At 44.5% G+C, this 22,050-nt stretch overlaps 1 protein-coding gene and 1 pseudogene across 1 annotated transcript; one reads left to right on the top strand and one right to left on the bottom strand.

Annotated features, from left to right (window-relative positions):
- Positions 1–8,986: 8,986 nt before the first annotated feature.
- Positions 8,987–10,356, bottom strand: LOC132235433 (tripartite motif-containing protein 60-like). Its single transcript, XM_059697766.1, has one exon. It carries the CDS (start codon positions 10,354–10,356, stop codon positions 8,995–8,997), a length of 1,362 nt encoding a protein of 453 aa, XP_059553749.1. The 3' UTR covers positions 8,987–8,994.
- Positions 10,357–11,092: 736 nt separating this feature from the next.
- On the top strand, positions 11,093–17,201 carry LOC132236126 (large ribosomal subunit protein eL31-like; annotated as a pseudogene).
- Positions 17,202–22,050: the final 4,849 nt, after the last annotated feature.

A 22,050-nucleotide genomic window follows, 5' to 3' on the forward strand; every position in this document is an offset into this window, starting at 1 on the left:
ATGTTTCTATCTCTTTCTCCCTCTCCCTTCCTCTCTGAAATCAATAAAAATATATTTTAAAACAAGATTCTTAGGGAAAACTGTTATGTATTAGGCACTTGACCAAGACAAAAGAACTTAAGACACAGTCCAAAAGGAGATTACATTTTCATTGGCGAGACTAGGGATAAAAGCATGCAGACCTAAGCAGCATACAATAGACTATAGTGCAGGGGATACTATAGAGAGGTAATAATAAATTAGTAAATGAATAGCACGGATAATGCAAGAAATTTAGGTTAACTAGGTATCCTAGAATGAGAGGGAAATGAGTCCTTACTAGTATTTGGCAGAAGGAAAGTCCGAGAATAGGATTAGTAGACAAAGATAAGGGCTTTTTACTTTGGACAGGGTGGAGTGTGGTGGTAGGGCCATAGGATTATATAGATAATTCAGTAATCTGGGGCATGATCCAGATCTGGGGTGGGTTCCTTGATTTCCAATCTCAGGCATTCAGTGCTGCTCCACAATTTTTATATTTCATTAAATCTTCACCCAAGTCGTAGCCAGTTTGACTCAGTGGATAGAGCGTTGGCCTGTGGACCAAAGGACCCTGGTGTCGACTCTGGTCAAGGGCATGTACCTTGATTGCAGAATACTCTCTGGCAGGGCCTTGCTGTGGCTCCTGCGGGAGGCAACCAATCAATGTGTTTCTCTCACATGGATGTTTCTTTCTGTCTCTCCCTCTTCTACTCTCCCTAAAAATCAATGGAAAAATATCTTCGGCCGAGGATTAACCAAAAATAAACAAACAAATAAATCCTAGAACCAGAGTCATAGAAGCATCGAATATACTGTCCAACCTATGAGGGAAGGCTGGGGGTGAGAGGGTAAGAGATCAACCAAAGGACTTTGTTAAGGTAAAAAAAAACAAACACACACATTGAAACCTGTAAAGAATTTTTGTGAGTTTATTGGAGCTAAACTGTCAACATATGCCTGGAAGCAGAACCTCAACGAATTGAGATAATGCTCCAGAGAACATCGGCTTACATCTGTATTTATACATTGCAATCAAAGGAAAGGGATGTAGGTGGGTTACATGAAATCCATTAGTGATAGACTAGAGAGGTGGGAGAAAGCAAAGCAGGGAAACCCCTGGGATTGGATAAAAAGTAAAATGATACACACATGCTTAGGTGGGTGCAGGAACAATTAACATAACAATGAAGGAATTTGAGGTATTTGTCCTGGAGCCCAGGTACATTAGGTTGTGCCCCAAGGGGTCCAGAAAAGGGGAAGTTACAAGTTACCCAGACATTTCAAGAGTATGTTATCATAGATGCAAAAAGACAGATAGGCTCAGTTAAGGTGAAAGTTGACCTTGTCAGTGAAGATACTGGCCTAGGAGGTAACTACCCATCATAACTGCTTCTAGTTAAAGTTTAATTTCAGACCATCCTTTGTGGTTACTTTAGGTCTGAGTTTGCAGGACCACCATGCAGGGCTTCCCTGAGCTTGTCAGGTCAGCATGTGGCCCCTTCCGTCCACAACTTGCATGCATGCATCTGAGCATAACCAATGGACACAGAGAGTAGTGTCCATTGAGGGTATGTGATGGGGGGTGGGGGTGGCCGGGGAGAGGTCAATGGGGAAAAAAGGAGACTTATGTAATACATTAAACCATAAAGAATTTTTAAAAAGAAAAAAAAAATTCTCACCTAAGTGTATGTTTCTACAAATTTTATTTTATTATTTATTTTTTTAACACAGTTTTTTAAAAATGTGTATTTTATTGATTTTTTTTACAGAGAGGAAGGGAGAGGGATAGAGAGTTAGAAATATCGATCAGCTGCCTCCTGCACACCCCCCACTGGGGATATTAGTGCAACTAAGGTACATGCCCCTGACCAGAATCGAACCTGGGACCTTTCAGTCCACAGGCCAATGCTCTATCCACTGAGCCAAACCCGTTAGAGCTGTTTCCAGTAATTTTAGAGAGAGAGGAAGAAACATCTATGTGAGAAACAAATGATTGCCTCCCAAACTCTCTGGCACCACTGAGGATCAAACCTGCAAGCTCAGTATGTGCCCTGGCCTGGAATCTAACCCACAACCTTTTGGTGTATGGGACGGCATTCCAACCAACTGCCACCCCCCCACCCCCAGGGCACTGCTCTGCAATTTTTAAAATTCAATGCGTAGACAGTTTCCTGTTTAGTTTGTCAAAACTCACGGTGCAATTCTGATTACTTCTGTTCTCTTCAAGACTCCTTTGCCTCTGGCTCTTTCTCGGTCAGCAGATGTTCTGGTTTCCACAGCTCTTTCCTTATCCGTGGTCAGCAAACTGTGGCTCGCGAGCCACATGTGGCTCTTTGGCCCCTTGAGTGTGGCTCTTCCTAAGCCTTAGGAGTACCCTAATTAAGTTAATAGCAATGTACCTAACTATATAGTTTAAGTTTAAAAAATTTGGCTCTCAAAAGAAATTTCAATTGTTGTACTGTTGATATTTGGCTCTGTTGACTAATGAGTTTGCTGACCATTGCCTTAGCTAATGTCCATGCAGCCTTCCAGGCTCAGTTAGGGCAATTCCCATGGGTAGCCTTCCTGGGCAGCCAAGCATCTGGATCATGCCACCCCGCCCAGTCTTCCCAAGCATTTGGTGCTGACCTCCTCCTGCATACTATCCTGTGATGGTCTCCTACTTATGTCTTCCCCAATAGACTTTCTGAGACCCACTGTCTCCCCACTTCCTATGTCTTTGTAATGCCAGTACCCATGGTCAGCACTCAGCGAACATGTGATGAATGAATGAACGTTCCAAACCTGTCCTTGCAGTGTTCCCTTACTCAGTGATGGTATCATAATCAGGAGAGATTATTGAGAGCTGTAGGGACAACCAGCAGTAAGTGCTGTGGTGAAGGGCAGGCTCCTAAGACAAACTGCCTGGGTTCAAATGTAAGCTCCACTGCTTCCCAGCTATGGACAAGCTACTTCATCCCTCTGTGCCTCAGTTCCCTCACCTTTAAAAGGAGAACAGTTATAGCACCTGCTTCATAGCTTTGTTGGGAAGATTAAATAAGTAACTACACATAAAAGTCCTTAGAACACTGCTAGGTACAGAATAAGCAATCAATAAATATTAGCCAATATTGTTGCTGATTCTTTCTTTTCCCTTGTTTCCTATAGTAATATTCATTACCATATAATATTCATTATATAATATACATTACTATATATTACAATATTCATTACCATTTTAACTCCTGAAACTGTTCTTTTCTCTCTATTTTCACTATCTCAGTCAAGGCTCTCATCATTTTTCATGGCCTTTGCTAATACCTTCTCTTCTGTAGACCTTCACAACCCCCTCTCACTGCAGTCAAAGTTCTTCCAAAAGGATCATTCATATTTCCCTCCCTCAAACTCTCCCCATTATCCTCATGACAAAGTCCAACTTTGGACTGTGTGCTTTACAATCCATTCCCAAGTTATTTTCCAGGATTTGCCTCTCACCATCTCCCTCCCTCTCTCCCGATGCTAGCTGCTCATTGTTCCCATTTCTCATGGATACTCCTTCAATCCCTGATTCTCCAAGTAGTTTTTCCCACCTTTCAAATAATTGCCTCTCCCGCGCCCCCCCCCCCCCCCCCAATACTTGTCTCAGCTAAAATGCTGTCTTCTCTGGGGCCTCAATGCTGTTCCTATTGCCCTCTTCACCTGACATTGTAGTTTTCATCTCTACAAGTTTGATTGGGTCTATTTTATACCTTCCATGTGTCTTTTAACCTTTGGAACACATAGAAGACAGTTATAATAATTTTTAATGTCCCTGTTTATTTCTAGCATGACATTTCTGAATCAGCTTCAATGGACTCATACATATCTCTTTCATAGCTTACTATAGGCCCAGTGCACAAAATTCATAGCGGGGGAGGGGGGGAGGGCTCCCCTCAGTCTGGCCTGCACCCTCTCCAATCCTGGACCCCTTGGGGGATGTCTGACTGCCGGTTTAGGCCTGATCCCTGTGCCTAAACTTGCAGTCAGACATCCCTCTCGCAATCTGGGACTGCTGGCTCCTAACAGCTCACCTGCCTGCCTGCCTGCCTGACTGCACCTAACCATTCTGCCTGCCTGACTGCACCTAACCATTCTGCCTGCGTGCCTGATTGCCCCTAACCTCTCTGCCTGACTGCCTGATCACCCGTAACTGCTCTCCCCTGCTGGTCTGATTGCCCCTAACCACCTCTGCCTTGGCCCCCACCACTGTGGGTTTGTCTAGAAGGACATCCAGTCTAATTAGTATATTATCCTTTTATTAGTAAAGATGATACTAAGCACAAGTCATCAAAGTTTTGGGAGTAGGTATGCTTCATAAGACAGAACTCTGTACTGTATTATGTTTTTTGCAACTTTAGCACCAGATATACAGCAGGGGCTTAATGTGTGTGTGGAACAAATAAAATATAGCCCAACTTCTTGAATAGCTGGGACCTGGGAGCTTAACTAAGCCAGCATTGAGACCTTAACTGTAAAACAAGAATCTACAGTAAGTCCTCACTTAACATTGTTCATTGGTTTTGTAACCTGAAGTAAAGTGCCGTATAAGTAAACCAATTTTATCATAGGCTAATTGATATCCAGCAGAGTTAAATTTCTAAGGCATCTCATCAGTGTTATTTGAGGAACTGCTGTACTTTATTGTCCAGTGGATCCAATAGGATATATAGTAAAACCATACAAACAGCACCCCATCATTCTCTAATTCACATCTGCAAGTGAAAGGCGATGGGAAGGTGCCTGCTGAATACAAATAATTTCTTCATTTTCCCTATTAGTAACTACATTCCTAGCTGTAGAAGCTATCTCTTGTTTCTGTCCATGCCGTATCTCTTCTCTCTTTTGTGACAACTCTATTTTCTTTGGGGACTCACCATCTGCCTTTACATCAAGTCTCAATGGGAACATCTTTCAACACTCTTCACCCTCCTCTGGCCTAGGGGTGGTCATGGAACTAAAGAGATCTGGGCAACTCAACTCTGCGAGCAGCAAAGCCAAAGGAGACCCTGGCTAAGGCAGATTCATTCCAGGGCAGACCCCGACAGGACTTGAGCTGCCCTTGTTGGGTCCTTTCAGAGGCCTGTGTTCATCTGCCCTATTTCAGAGAAATGCCTGCCTTCCTTAAGTTAGCCAAAGTCTGTCTCACTGCTTGCAAACAACCTCAACTAAAAAGCCTTTGCCTTTTTGAAGTCATTGAAGTGTCTGGGCCTATACATGGCAGATCATTTTTAGCTTTTTACTGAATGGTAGAATTCATACCCACAAAATACCAAAGCAGGCAACTTGCTCAGATTGAAAGTGACCTAGCTATGTAATTGTTGGTGAAACAGGTTTCTGGGATTGTACTCATTCTGAAGCTAAAAGCTACACAGATCCAAGAACCCTGGGGTAGCTTAGCATCAGCCAAGAAGCATTTACTGCATGCATTTTTCTAAGTCTCTCAATTTACTTAGATATTCATTTTATATCCATACATTGTCAGTTCATGCGTCCCACCCTTAGAAATATACAAACAATCAAATTGTCTTTAAATATGAGTCTTAAATCTACTTCCAGGTAGAAAAGGAGGAATTTTCAGTATTATTAGAAATTGTTCAGTCTTTATTTAGTCAAGATAATTTAACTATGGTCGCTATTTACCGAAGAATCTCAGCTCTCATACGATGGACCTGATGGACCTCATTCAGTGATAAGATCACAGTAATATTTATATTAATTTATTAATCCAAATTAGTGCTTTAATGTAAATCTCAACCTTGCGTTTTCCAAGGTCACTAATTTTATTTGTGCCCATAGGGTAACTCAGTTAATTCTAAGCACAAATATCTTTCCCCTGAAAATATTGTAATATACTTAAGGAAAGACTTTTTTTGCAATTACGATATCACTCCGTACACTGTAAAATAGGACACTGGGGTGTTTTTGTTTGTTTGTTTTTGGTTTTTTTAGTAATCTGGTTTGGATCCGTCTAAGAAAGGAGACTCAAAAATCCTTTCATTCCTACCATGCCTGCCTAAATTCAAAACAGCCCATTGTTTTTCTCCAAGGTTTCCTGGTGATGATGGCCACAGGTCTGATTGTTGCAGCCGCTCCAAGTCAGTCCACAGCCTTTCAGAGCCAAGACAAGGAACCCCCAAGGAGGGGAAATTCTCCACATGCGCCCCAGCGGGATGAGCAGGGCCCAGCGGCCGGGTGCCCAGGCGCGCAAGGAGCCAGGGCGGTCAGGCCAGCGCGCGCAGGGGAAGCTCCCAGTTCTCGGAGCAGATGCGCCAGCACGTGGCCTGGGAACCCGCCTGGGAACAGGCACGCGCGCAGCCACCGCCCAGCAGTACACCCGGGCGGGGACCCTGGAAAATAAGGCGGCTTGTCGTGGACCCCATCCAGCCCTGGTGCCTTCTCTTACAACCCCGCGCACCCGGCCAGCCCCGCGCAGGAAACACCGACTCATGCCGCGAGGGGCGGGGTGGGGGGGTGGGGGGGGTGGGAGGGGTGTGTGTGTGGGGGTCCCCTGGGAGTGTGTGTGTGTCGGGGGGTGAGGGTGGCTTCCCCGCCCAGTCTCCGCCCAGCGCATTCGGGACCAGCCATCCCCCACTTTTGTGCGCTCACATTCTCTAGCCTGGCCCCCACCGCGATTTCTGGACCAAAGCCCTACCCAGCTTGACCTCTCCACCGGTTCCCAGGAGCCTCATTCATCTGGTTGTATTTAGACATTAGGCTCAATGTCTCGTTTTCTAATTAATCACCAAAATTTCAAAATAATAGAGTTTTACATTGCAACCAAATAACGAATGTTTTGCCCTGGCTGGTTTGGCTCAATGGATAGAGCGTCGGCCTGTGGGCTGAGGGGTCCCGGGTTCCATTCCGGGTAAGGGCACATGCTTGGGTTGCAGGGTCGAATCCCAGTGGGGTTGTGCAGGAGGCAGCTGGTCGATGATTCTCTCTCATCATTGATGTTTCTATCGCTCTCTTTCTCCCTTCCTCTCTCTCAAAACAATAAAAATATTTAAAAAAAAAAAAAAAATAACGAATGTTTTAAGGCTTACTTTACTTAAATGAAATGTCTTATTTATTGGGGGAAATTATCCAACAACTGCTATAGAATTAACTCAAACTATTATAAATATCTATGTTAAGCTATTTACAAGTTTTTGTCGTTTTTTTTCTTTTTAATATATTCTTACTGATTTCCGAGAGGAAGAGAGAGACAGAAACATCAATGATGGGAGAATCATGGATCTGCTGCTTCCTGCAGGTCCCCTACTGGGGATGGAGCCCGCACCAGAACTTGAACGTGACCTTCTGGTTCATAGATCCACCCTCAGCCACTGAGCCATGCCAGCAGGGCCTATTTACAAGTTTTAGTGACTTTTCATTCTCGCACTCAGCAGTAATGTACATTTCACTGATGTCTAATTGGATTTGGGAATAATGGCAAGCAGTAGCTCTTCACCTCCCAGTACATGCATGCTTCTCCACCCCTTGCAGAGAAGTAGGGCCTTGCAATGACTTAGAGAAAATGGAAAAAGAGAAAAGTGTGTGTCTCTTCCTGGTGTTGGCCTTCAGTGCTCAGCGTGGCCCTTTAATGCTCCCTCTTTCTCTAGCTGTACTGACCCAGTGCTGTGACAACACATGACAGAGGGAGTTAGATCCCTGGGTGGGTAATGGAGCAGCGCCTGCTGGCCTACATTGCACTTTACAAGAGTAAGCACCTGAGATCACCACAGCATAGCAGGGCCACTCTGGTCAATGCAGTGGTCCCTTATACCTCAAGGAAAGATTTGCTGAGCATCTTTTTTTCTTTCTTCTTTTTTCTTTATTAATTAAGGTATTACATATGTGTCCTTATCACCCCCATTGTCCCCCGACACCCCCCCCCACACTCATGCCCTCACCACCCTGGTGTCTGTGATCATTGGTTAGGCCTATATGCATGCATACACGTCCTTTGATTGATCTCCCCCCTTACCCCACCCTCCCCTACCTTCCCTCTGAGGTTTGATGGTCTGATCAATGCTTCTCTCTGCTGAGGATCTTTTCAAGTTATGGAGACAAATAGTCAGAGATATGCAAGCTAAAACTTTATTTCCAAACATTAACAATACACATACAGGCATATAAACAGAAGTGTGTTCTAAAAGGTTGCAAATTTCACATAATGTAAAGGAAAAAAAAAGAGTATATCACCTTTGGAGGCCATACTGGGATTGTCAAAGGTATGTTTGCAGCCTTGGCCAGGCGGCTCAGGTTGTTGGAATGTGGTCTCCTACACCAAAACGGCTGCAGATTCCATTCCCACTCAGGGCACACAAGTTTCAGGGTTAGCCCCCCTTCAGGGCACATAAAGGAAACAAGTGGCCGAAACCGGTTTGGCTCAGTGGATAGAGCGTCGGCCTGCGGACTGAAAGGTCCCAGGTTCAATTCCGGTCAAGGGCATGTACCTTGGTTGCGGGCACATCCCCAGTAGGAGATGTGCAGTAGGCAGCTGATCGGTGTTTCTCTCTCATTGATGTTTCTGACTCTGTCTCTCTCCTTTCCTCTCTGTAAAAAATCAATAAAATATATTTTAAAAAAATAAAGGAAACAACTGATTGATGCTTCTCTCTCACATAGATGTTTCTCTCTCTCTCTTCCTTTCTGTGTCTCTATATCAATAAACATATCAGTTGAGGATTTAATTTATTTTATAAATATTTTTAAATATAATTTTTATTGGTTTTAGAGAGGGAGAGTGAGATAGAAACATCAATAATGAAAATCATTGATCTGCTGCCTCCTGCACACTCCCTACTAGGGATCGAGCCTGCAACTCCAGGCATGTACCCTTGACTGGAATTGAACCCAGGACTTTTCTCTCTCATCGATGTTTCTAACTCTCTATCTCTCTCCCTTCCTCTCTGTAAAAAAATCAATAAAATATATTTTTTAAAAAATCCATCCAAATTGTCATCACTTGCCTCAGATGATATTGATTATAAGGGATGCTGAAGAAGATGCAATGGAAAAATAAGGCATAAGTTTTTCTGTAAATGTATCAGTGGTTCCATGCAAGCATGACCTGTCATTCAAATTATAAAATGAAACCTCTCCCAACTCATAGTCCAGGAAAATGCCAATCTTCGGTTGTTCTATGGGGGAAGGGCCCCTTGTAGGAATCCAGAGCGAAAATTGCCAGCATCCATTTCTTGCTGATGGCGGTATGTCAGTATTTCTGGGGAAAGATTCCTTACACACACCTAAAAAACATTCACCTGTGCCTGTTATTTTTACCGCCCAAAAATGCCTGCCAGCATCAAATCCCTCAGAACTCAGGACAGCTGGGTAAGAAGTAAGATCCCGGATATTAGGAAAACCATTTGGTGTCCTATATGTCACACTTTTTTTATCTCTTGACATAATGAAGTTTGGATGGGCAGTTTCAGGATCCAGTGTCAAATCTGCCTGAAACATTCGGATCATTTTATGCAGGCCCAAGTAATGTGGGGGGAGATTGTAAGTCCCCTTCTTTAAATCACATGAAAACACTGCAGGGGTCTCTCGGTTTCCATACCTGTTGTGAATGCTTTCAATGTCTGTGAGTAAATCCTCATCTGTCTGCAAACACTTCTCTTTTATTTTACTTAACAGACTGCTTACCATGGACCTATGGTTTGAAATTTGCCTTCCATTTTCAATTAGTTTTTCTTCAACATCCTTCTCTTCTATAAGTAGATTGTTATCAATTTCATTTTGCTCGATGGCTAAGAAACACTTAATTTCTTTACATTCATTGTCCAACTCCTCCCTCCATTTTTCCATCTTTCTCTTCACTTCCCAAATATTTTCAACTTGGTTTTTATGTAACATTTCTACAACTTCAAGATGATTAATCTTGGCCTCAATGTTCCTTTTGAGCATCCCCCTGTGACTAGCTGCTGCTTCCTCAATGGGGACCAGGGGTTGATCCTGGTGGTCAGATGACACCCTGCACTGGGCACACAACAGCTCCAGGTCCTTTTCACAGAACAGGGTCAGACCCTCACGGTGCTTCTTACACAGGGGTTCCTCTTGCCTTTTCCTCTTTCCCCTCATGCCGGGAATCTGCTGAACAGTCTCACTCATGTGACATAGTTGCATGTTCTTCATCAGGCTCTTGTCAGGGCAGTGGTGGAGGCAGACAGGACAGGGAAAGGTGTCCTGTAGACCTTCCCAGCGCTGGTGGATGCAGGAGGGACAGAAGTTGTGCCCACACTCAGTGGTCACTGGGTCTCTCAGGTAATCCAGGCAGATGGGACAGCTGGCCTCTGCTTGGAGCTTGGCCAGGGAAGCTGCAAAGGCCATGGTGCAGTGAGGTGACTATCAGAAGAGACTCCCTTCAGTCAGTGTGATCCTCCAGGAGCGAGGAGAAGTGAGAAGCTGAGGTTGGCTCAGGTCTACCTGTCTGTGGAAGCCACTAAGAGCTTCCAAGCAGAGTTCCAGTGGGCAGCTGACGTCCAGTCTTCTGTCACCTACTCCTTCTGTGTTTAATGTCACATTGCCAAGTGAAGATCAGCTGTGGACTCTGGTCAAAAACCCAGCACCATCCAAGTCATAAGTGATTTCTGTAGATAAAAAGATATCACCATTTAAAAGTTCAATCAGCATTAATCCTATCCTCCCTGTATGAACAGTAGGTCAGGTAGTCCAAATCATTTATCATGACAATACTTAAGAAGGAGTTAGAAGTAAAGTCTATTTTGCAACTTAAAAGGAATTAATCAATCTAGGCAAATTGATGATAGGCCTCAATCTGAGAAGGCAGGAGAGGGGGGAAAGAGATCAACCAGTGAACTCATATGTATATATACATAACCCATAGACACTGACAGTGAGTGTCGAAGGCTTGAAGGGGAGGAGGGTGGAAAGGGCAATGGGGAAAAAAAGGTGACATATGTAATACTTTCAACAATAAAGATTTATTTTTTTAAAAAGGAATCATGTGCTGTGGGGAAGACAGAAGGATTTGTAAATCCAGGAGCAAGGTCCTGCCTACCTAAGGCTGCTTCTGTGTGGAGACCTCAGGTAAAGCACCATCACCATGTCTGACCAGGAGGTAAAACCATCAACTGAAGATTTGGGGAATAAGAAGGAAGGAGAATACAAAGTCATTGAACAGGGCAGCAGTGAGTTTCACTTCAAAGCGAAAATGACAACACATCTCAAGAAACCCGAAGAATCATGCTGTCTAAGACGGGGAGTTCAATGAACTGGCTCAGGTTTCTCTTGGAGGGCCAGAGAAGTGCTGATAATCACACTCCAGGAGAACTGGGAATGGAGGAGGCAGATGCGAGTGAAGTTTATCAGGAACAACAGCGGGTCATTCAATGGTTTAGATATTCTTTTTCTTCTCTCCCCTCAATCCTTTCTTATTGTTAAAAATAGTTCTTTTGTAATGTGGCCTTCACAATGGAATTGAAAAGTGATCACACATCTCTTTAAAACCTCTGGTAATTTGAATTCTAGTGCCCATTATTCATTATTGTTGGTTTTCATTGTGCTGAGTGTTGGTGATCAAGCCCCAGCCTCCTTCATATCGCCCTCTCCTTTGAAATATTAAGTGTGTGCACAGGGAGGCCACCCTTTTCAGGACTGTGCATTTTGAGGTGGACCAATGCAAGTGTTCATAATACTTCTAATTGTCACAATAGTTCTAGCATGTGATTGCTTCACTCCTGGACTATGACTTTCAGTGGGAGGTGGGAGTTTTTCAGTGGAATTGAAAAACTCATCTGTGGAATTATGACCTTTCATCAGCTTGAAGCTACTTTTAAAATCTGAAGGTCTGGACCAAAACAAGAGGAATATCAGGTTGGAGTCAAGATGACAGATAAGGTGAGAGTAAAGACTAACACCAAAGACGGCTTCACTGAAGAGGAAGAATTTTTTTTTTAAAGAATAGATTTTTTAAAATATTTTTATATTTTTATTGATTTCAGAGAGGAAGGAAGAGGGAGAGAGAGATAGAAAGATCCATGATGAGAGAGAATTATGGATTGGCTGCCTCCTGCAAGTTTCCCACTGGGGATCGAGCCCACAACCTGGGCATGTGCCCTTGACTGGAATCGAACTGGGACCTTTCAGTTCGCAGGCTAATGCTCTATGCACTGAGCCAAACCGGCCAGGGTAGAGAAAGCATTTTTTTAAAAAAATATATCTTATTGATTTTTTACAGAGAGGAAGGGAGAGGAATAGAGAGTTAAAAACATTGATGAGATGCCGAAACCGGTTTGGCTCAGTGGATAGAGCGTCGGCCTGCGGACTGAAGGGTCCCAGGTTCGATTCCGGTCAAGGGCATGTACCTTGGTTGCGGGCACATCCCCGGTGGGGAGTGTGCAGGAGGCAGCTGGTCGATGTTTCTCTCTCATCGATGTTTCTAACTGTCTCTCTCCTTTCCTCTCTGTGGAAACTCAATAAAATATATTAAAAAAAAAAAAAAAAAACATTGATGAGAGAGAAACATCAATCAGCTGCCTCCTGCACACTCCCTACTGGGGATGTGCCCACAACCAAGGTACATGCCCTTGACCGGAATTGAACCTGGGACCTTTCAGTTTGCAGGCTGATGCTCTATCCACTGAGCCAAACTGGTTAGGGCAGAGAAAGCATTTTAAGAGTAAAGAAAAATCTTGTCAGAAGATCCCAGAAGTTTTAATTTTCATTAGCATTTCATAAATTTATTCATGCAAAAGTTTGTGCAACAGAACACCGCTCTTTTTTATTTTATTTGTATTTTGTGTCCTGGGATGGGGGTTTTAAATGGATATTGATTATACCAGCTTTATTAAAGTAAGCAAAATATTTTTTGGGAAAAACAATGATCTTGGCCAGGTAGTTCAGTTGGTTGGACTATGGTACAGATGTGTCAGGGTTTCAAGTTCAGCTCGTGGCCAGGGCCCATGTAATAATCAAGCAATGAATGCAAAAACAAGTGGCACAAATAGATCTCTCTCTCTCTCTCTCTCTCTCTCTCAACCCTCCCCCCCCCCATTCCCCTCAATCTAAAAACCCATTACTAAATGGGAAAAAAAAATTTTTTTATAAAAGAGTGGCCAGTTTTGCTCAGTTGGTTGCAGTGTTGTTCCACGTACCACAAAGTCACGGGTTCCATCTGCAGTTGGGTCATATAGAGAAGCAACTAATCAAGGTATCTCTTTCATACTGATGTTTCTCTGGCATTTTTCTCTTTCCCTCCCTCTCTAAAAAAAATAATAATAACAAAAAGATATCATAGAAATGTTAGAGGGAGTATACCATTATTTGTGAAGTTTTGCCAGATAAATGAACCTAAATCTCATCATCGTTCCAAACTATCTAGCTACAGGAAATATAAGTGATAGAGAAAGGTATGAAGAATAATCTGGTCAATTTAACCTGTCACCTTGGTTGGACCACTGCATAGCCAGTAGCAGGTGAAACACTAGTTCTGGATGTGACTATGAGGAGATCTGTATTTGAATTGGATTAGCAAAGCAGATGGTCCTCCCATTGTCAGTGGACATTATCCAAATCCACTGAGGGCCTGAAGAGAACAAAAACTGGGGAAGCCTGACTTCACTCTCTGCTGGACTCAATAAGCTAGCACACCCACCCCCTGTCCTGGATGCTCTGGGTTCTCAGTCCTTCAGATCCATCTGTTCTCAGACTCTCAGGCCTTCAACGACACCACTCTCTCTCCTGGGTCTCCTGCTTGCGGACTGCAGACCATGGGACATCTCAGGCTCCATAACCTTGTGAGTCACCTCTTTTTAAAAAATGTCTTTCTAAATACATACTATTGGTTCTGTTTCTCTGGTAAACCTTTAATAATACACGGAGTAAGTAATCAGTAAAATCCTGACTGTAATAAGCTCTACTGAAAATTCGATCTTGTTGCTTCAACACAAATATAAACAGAAAGTAAAAACACTTGGAAGTAGGTTATAGGAATTAAAATAGACTTACAAGATATACACATCAGTTATTACTAGCATGTATAAATCTAATTTCATTTCATTTTGAAAAATATTTGATCAAAATTTAGTTGGATATTTGAGGATTAAAAAACTGATTGATAATTATGTTACATTGATGTAATTAATGACATTAGAGGTATGTACTTGCATTGGCCTGCTTTTTCAGTTAGTCCCAATATGCTGAGGTTTCAAGTTAAATCCAAGATCAGAGGACATAGAAGGAGCAACCAATGAATGCATGACTGAATGGAACCACAAATCAATGTCTCTTTCTCATTTCCAATCTCTCTCTCTCTCTCATCTTGCCTCATCCTTTCACTCTGTAAAACAAATAAATTAAAACAAGAACATGCCCTAACCGGTTTGGCTCAGTGGATAGAGCGCTGGCCTGCAGACTGAACGGTCCCAGGTTCGATTCCGGTCATGGGCATGTACCTTGGTTGCAGGCACATCCTTAGTAGGGGGTGTGCAGGAGGCAGCTGATTGATGTTTCTCTCTCATCGATGTTTCTAACTCTCTCTCCCTCTCCCTTCCTCTTTGTAAAAAGTCAATAAAATATATTTAAAAAAAGAACATAATTTTAATGCAGAAGTATGTAAATTAAGAGTTTCTTTTAGAAATGTACAATGAAAAGCTTAGAATTAAGATTTCCTACACAGAAATGGCAAAGTTTTGATACGAGTAGAAGTTGTAAAAGGGTTAGATATAGAATATGGGTTCTTTTTTAAAAAAATATATTTTATTGATTTTTTACAGAGAGGAAGGAAGAGGGATTGAGAGACACATTGATCAGCTGCCTCCTGCACACCCCCTACTGGGGATGTGCCCGCAACCAAGGTACATGCCCTTGACCAGAATCGAACCTGGGACCCTTCAGTCCACAGGCTGACACTCTATCTACTGAGCCAAACCAATTAGGGCTAGAATATAGGTTCTTCATACATGAGTTCATAAAATTTTCTCACCTATTCTGGATACCTAGAATATTCTATAATTTACTTTTTTTTTTTAATACACCACTTTAATTCTATTTCAGTGTTACTCTGCTCTCTTTAGCCAAGAAGGTTTCTCCTACTCCTTTCCTTAAGCTTCATCCATTTTCCTTCATCTCCGATCCATTTCATCTCCTTTCTTTCTCACAGTTGTTTCAAACTGGTCCCCTTTCTCCACTCCAAATCCATCATCTTCTTCCCTGTTTCCACATCCCATCCCCCTGTACAAATCTCAATATCGAGATAAATTGAGATTAGAGAAAGACCAAGGCTGGCATTAAAGTTCCATCTGCTTGTAGGTTATATGGGCTGGATTTCAGGTCTGATCTGAGTCTGCCTGTCATTGGAGATAGGTTTTTTGATCATCTGTTCCTCCAGAGACAGATGCAACCAGGAAAATAGCACTCAGTTTTCCTTTCAGTTTGGTGTCAGCATACACATCAATTTAGGTAAACCTCTTGGAACCTGTTTTTTATTTTTCAGATATTTAAATTTTTTTTATTGATTTCAGTGAGGAAGAGAGAGGGAGAGAGAGATAGACACAGCGACGAGAAAGAGAATCATTGATTGGTTGCCTCCTTCATGCCCCACACTGGTATTGAGCCCACAACCCTAGCATATGCCTTTGACTGGAATCCATCCTGGGACCCTTCAGTCCTCTGAGCCAAACCAGCTGGCCAGAAGCTCTGTTGTTGTTCTTTTAAAATATATTTTATTGATTTTTTTTCACAGAGAGGAAGGGAGAGGGATTGAGAGTTAGAAACATTGATGAGAGAGAAACATTGATCAGCTGCTTCCTGCACACCCCCTACTGGGGATATGCCCACAACCCAGGTACATGCCCTTGACTGGAATCCAACCCGGGACTCCTCAGTCCACAGACCGACGCTCTATCCACTGAGCCAAACCCGTTCGGGCAGAAGCTCTGGTTTTAAACAAAAAGAATTTGGCACCAGACACTGAGACATTCTAGAAGAGGATTCCCACAGGCAGCTTCAGACCAGCACTTTGGGGCACTTTGCATGAGCAGATATTCGTCAACCTCATGTCAGATTGGGATCCTGGTATCTGTGTTTTTAGCAAGCATTTAGATGAAGTAGGGCAAGGCTAACTGAGGGACAACAGCAATAATGAAAGCACGTGTCTTAAAATAACCTGAATCCAAGAGATGATTGGCTTGTGAGGGAAAGTCAAGGCCCTGCTGGAGTAGCCACCCAGAAAGCCAACTCCCAGCTTACCTGGAGCCTGCTCCTGTGAGTGAGTCCCTGAAGTGCGTCTCCAAGAAGAGTCTCCGAAGCCAGTCTCCTACCAGATAAATGCTTAGCAATGTGAGCCTGGCCTATATATACATACCACTAGGAGGGTGAATCTCTTTAAGACCTCACCCACCAAAGCTCCTCCCTGGAGGTGGGACACGGGTGGGTAGGGTATGGGTAGGAGGAAGTTCAAAAGTCTGGTTGGTGGGATCTCCTCTTATTCCTGCAGGCTAGGGAGGACTAACCTTGTTAATAAACAGATTAGAAATCTGATTTGTTCCTTTGTAATCCTCCCTTGAATTTCTCAACACCCTTTAATTCCATTTTGCAGAGGAAGAAACTGAAAAGTCAAATCTTGTCCTAACTGGTTTGGGTCATTGGAGAGAGCATTGGCCTTCGGACTGAAGTGTTCCCAGGTTCGATTCCAGTCAAGGGCCCATGCCTGGGTTGGGGGCTCTGGGTTGGGGGCTCATCCCCCAGAGGGGGCATGCAGAAAGGAGCTGATCAATGATTCTCTCTCATTGATATTTCTATCTCCCTCTCTGAAATCAATAAAAATATACTTAAATAATAATACTAATAAAAGGAAAATCTTTGCTTCCTTTCCAACTCGGGCCTAGCATAGTGGCTCCCGTAAAGAAGGGTGGAGAGAAGAAGGGCCTTTCTGCCATCAAGGAGGTAGTGACCAGAGAACACAAGCACATCTATGGAGTGGGTTTCAAGGAGCTTACTGCTCTGGCACTCAAAGAGATCCAGAAACTTGCCCTGAAGGACATGGGAACTCCAGATGTATGACTTGATGCCAGGGTCAAGCTGTCAAGATCAAAGGAATAAGGAATGTCCCATACCACAGCCGGGTGCAGTGGTCCAGAAAATGTAATGAGGATGAAGATTCCTCAAACAAGCACTATGCGTTGGCTACCTACGTACCTGTCACCACTTTTTAATATCTAGCAACTGTTAATGTGGGTGAGAACGAACTGCTGACTCTCAAATAAACGTATAAAACTGCAAATAAAAGTAAAGTCTTTATAAAGAAAGGTAGGAGTTCAGTACTTACTGTTTCTTGAAAGAAAACCGGCCCTAGCCGGTTTGGTTCAGTGGATAGAGCATTGGCCTGTGGACCGAAGGCTCCCAGGTTCAATTCCAGTCAAGGGCACATACCTTGGTTGCAGGCTCCTCCCTGGCCCAGGGTCTGGCCAGGGCAGGAGGCAACCAATCAACGTGTTTCTCAATATTTCTTTGTCTCTCCCTCTCTGTTCAACAATATTTAAAAATCGATGGAAAGATATCCTCGGGTGAGGATTAAAAAAACAAAAAAGAAAGAAATCTGACAAATATAATCTCATTTGGCTGTAAAGTGAAGCGGCAATGAATGCTTAAAGCAATCCATGAAATATATCTATGCATGTGGGTGTGGAAAACCCCCAAAAACCTCTAGATATATTTTTTTTGTAAAAAGCAAATTGTAGGGAGCATTTGAGATCTTGCTTCCCAGCAATTGTTATCAGCTTGGGGTCAAATAAACACAATTTTTTTTTTAAAGGAAAGTGTAGAACACAGCACATAGTAGTCTCATATTGTATTATTAATTAATTAAAATATAATGCCCTGACCGGTTTGGCTCAGTGGATAGAGCGTCGGCCTGCGGACTCAAGAGTCCCGGGTTCGATTCCGGTCAAGGGCATGTATCTTGGTTGCGGGCACATCCCCAGTGGGGAGTGTGCAGGAAGCAGCTGATCGATGTTTCTCTCATCAATGTTTCTAACTCTCTATCCCTCTCTCTTCCTCTCTGTAAAAAATTAATAAAATATATTTTTTTAAAAATAAAATAAAATATAATGAGTGTTCATGCTTGTGTGCTGTGTATGATTAGGGTGTTTTTGGATGGATACAGAAGACACTTAAGGATGGTCAGGCAGGGAAAGAAGGCGCTGAGCTGGGAATGCGGCGGGAGAGGGCGAGGGCGAGGGCACACGGGCGCCCGGCCGGCCCCAAGAGGCCCGCGGCGCAGCCGCCGCCCCCCCCCCGGTTCGCAGGTACTGCGCCCCGAGCCCGCCCCTCGCCGCTGCGGGCGCCGCCGCCGGCCAGGATCGCCTCCCCGCGGGCCTCGCCGCCGCCCCCTGCGGTCCCCGGGCGCCCCGCACCGCGCCCGTCAGCACTGCGGGTGCAGAACAGCCCGCGCAGCAGCCCCGCCGCCCCGCCCCGCCTCGCCGGCCGCGAGGAGAGCGCCCGCCGGGGGCGCCGGGCAGCGGCCCGTGCGGCTCAGTGACAGGCGGGCCAGGCCGCCTCGGCGCCGGCGGGCTGCACTCTGCCCTCCGCCCGCGTCCCGGTGACCGGCGGCCTCGGGGCTGTGGCCTCCCGCGCCGTTTCTCTCTAGTTGTCCGGGCTCCGCGCGCGGCGCTGGTCATGGAGGGAGCCCGGCCCGTTTCCTCGGTCCCTCGTTCGCGCTCGCTCCGGGGGGGGGGGGGGGCGGGGGGAAGCAGGTGCTGCCAGCCCCGGCGGAGACCCCGGCCGGAAGGTCGCCTCCAGGTGGAACGGATCCGCGCCCTTTGAACTTGCAGGTGCTTTACGGTGAGCCCGCCGGCAGCGGGGACACGGGGAGCGGGGCTGCGGGGCTGCGGGTCCGGACCCGGGGACGCTGCGTCTGGCCCCGCGAGGCCGCCCGCCCCCAGCCCCACGCCCGCCAGTTCGCAGAAGTACGTGAAGTTTGCAGAATCACCGCTATTAGGTTGTTTTCAGTTAAGATTTTTTTTAAAAAAAAAGTATGCGGATCATCGCTCCTTACTCATTAGAAAGTGGTTACCAGCAAAACCAATAGCATTTCGAGCCAGTTAAGTTTAACGGAGCTAAAGCACAGAGTTCACAATCACGGGAGAAGTTCCCAGAGGCATTTCGTTATAACTTACACCAAGTCAGAAACCCTCCTTGTTCGGTAAGTTATGTAAATACGCGCCCCATAATCGGGTTCTTTTGCCGTGGAAGATTGAGAAATGTTCCACTGCCCCAAAAGTCATGACTTTGCTTCTCCAAGGAGAAGTGTTTGACACTCATACTTTCCTTCTTGGCCCAGCTGGGTTTTGAGGACAGACCCAAGCGGCTGTTCGTTGAGGGAATTGACCTGCAAGACACTGGGCTGCCGCTGAGCAGCCATGCAACCTTCCAGTCACCGAAAGGCACTGCGGCTTCCTGATTTGTAGCATCACTAGATCCGCCCTACGATCAGACAGCTTACGGGTTGATACAGACTAGCAGGGAGAGCCTGTTTCTTTTCCGTGTCACTACTTACACACTTTGTTTCTCACTGAGAAACAAAAGGAAATGGGTGTATTGAGGAAGAATAGATTTAGACTCATATACCCTTGGATTCACTTCTTAAGCCATTTGTTACTTTATGTCTGTGTGTCTCAGATTCCTCGTGTGCAAAAAAGAGATTAATATTACCAGGGGCCGGATAGAAGAGGTCAAGGGGGGGACATATGTAGTGCTTAAACAATAAAGATTTAAAAAGGAAACAAAAAGCTTCACATTACCAGGAATGACATGAGCGATACACAGAATCTGCACAGACACTGTCAAAGGCAAGGACCCGCCCACACCCCCATCATCTTCACGGTCTCCTGTACGCGTTGTAGGTGCTCAATAAATGTTAAATCTTACCTCTTAAAAAAAAAAAAAAAAAAGGATGGTCAGGCAGGAAGGGTAAAAGGAGGTTGGGTGACCTCTCTCCAGGGTGAGAGAGCACTTTGGTTTTCAGTGTATCCTACTTAACAAGTGATTTTTTTTTCTTTATTGATTAAGGTATTACATGTGTGTCCTTATTCCCCCATTGCCCTCCACTCCCTCACTCATGCCCTCACCCCCCTGTTGTCTGTGTCCATTGGTTAGGCTTATATGCATGCATACAAGTCCTTTGGTTTATCTCTCCCCCATACCCCCACCCTCTCCTACCTTCCCTCTGAGGTTTGAGGTCTGATCAGTGCTTCTCTGTCTCTGAATCTGTTTTTGTTCATCAGTTTATGTTGTTCATTATATTCCATAAATGAGTGAGATCATGTGATATTTATCTTGCTCTGACTGGCTTATTTTGCTTAGCATAATGCTCGCCAGTTCCATCCATGCTGTTGCAAATGGTAAAAGTTCCTTCTTTTTTATAGCAGAATAGTACTCCATTGTGTAGATGTACCACAGTTTTCTAATCTATTCATCTGCTGATGGGCACTTAGGCTGTTTCCAAATCTTAGCTATGGTAAATCATGCTGCTATGAACATAGGGGTGCATATATCCTTTCTGATTGGTGTTACTAGTTTCTTGAGATATATTCCTAGAAGTGGGATCACTGGGTCACATGGGAGTTCCATTTTTAGCTTTTTGAGAAAACTCCATACTGTTCTCCACAGTGGCTGCACCAGTCTGCATTCCCACCAGCAGTGCAAGATGGTTCCTTTTTCTCCTTATCCTCTCCAGCACTTGTCCGTTTGTTGATTTGTTGATGATAGCCATCCTGACAGGTGTGCGATGGTATCTCATTGTCATTTTGATTTGCATCTCTCAGATGTTAACAAGTGATTTTTACTAAATTTATCTATATTGTTCTAATTTTTAAAATGCTTCCCAACAAATAAACCTAAATGATGTTCATTGGAAAATAGCTACAATCCAGGTGTTAGTTTTGCTCACTAAGGAAAACATTTATCCTATTCCCTGTTTGGACAGCCATTCCTGTGGAGGAAGTCCTCAAGTCACATGATCTCTGTTGTCTGGAGGGTCATTTCTCTCATAGTGGGGACTCTGATGTGATCTATGCATCCAGGCTTCTGGCTCGGCGCCCCACATCTGCTGAGAGCTCATAAAACATTTTCTGGATGGCCCTAACCCAGTGGCTCTCAACCTTCCTAATGCTGCGACCCTTTAATACAGTTCCTCATGTTGTGGTGACCCCCAATTTCATTGTTACAACTTGAACATAATTAAAGCATAGTGATTAATCACAAAAACAATATGTAATTATATATATGTTTTCCGACGGTCTTAGGCGAACCCTGTGAAAGGGTCGAGACCCACAGGTTGAGATCCGCTGCCTAACCAGTTTGGCTCAGTGGATGGAGAGTTGGCCTCAAACTGAAGTGTCTGGGGTTAGATTCTGGTCAAAGGCACATACCTTGGTTACAGGCTCTGCCCCAGGTTCTGGTCGGGGCTCCAGGAGGAGGCAACCAATGGATGTGTCCCTCTCACATCGGTGCTTATCTTTCTCTGTCTCTCCCCCTCCATTCCACTCTCTCTATAAATCAGTGGAAAAAGTTTGCTGGATGCATAATTCAATGATATCTCTAAGTGGGATATCAGACAGACCTGGTTAGAAATGCAGATCTGACAGTTTCCAGCCTCCCCTGCAGATGATTTTGTCAGGAGCAATGGGCAGAACATATGACAGTCTCTATCCCAACCAACCAAGGGTTTACTATTAAGCCCCTAGGTAGCCTGGATGGCTGCTTCCCCCAGGCTGTTTGGTAGAATATCAGTGCAGTGTAATGAAGGTGTAACTGTCTGGCAGAACCTGTTAGTCCAAGGAGGCCTGGGCTGAAGAACCAAAGATGTTATCTGAGCATGGAGCCATGATAAGAAACCTGGGAATTCCACACTTTTTAATCCTTACCTGAGGGCATGCTTAGAGAGAGGGAGGGAGGGAGGGAGGGAGAGAGGCCAAGACTGTGGGTGGAACCCACAACCTGTGTGTATGCCTGACCAGGAATGGAACCCATAATGGGATGATGCTTCAAGCAACTGACAAGGGC

Source organism: Myotis daubentonii, chromosome 5, assembly GCF_963259705.1.
Source record: "Myotis daubentonii chromosome 5, mMyoDau2.1, whole genome shotgun sequence".
NCBI classification, from domain to species: Eukaryota; Metazoa; Chordata; class Mammalia; order Chiroptera; family Vespertilionidae; genus Myotis; species Myotis daubentonii.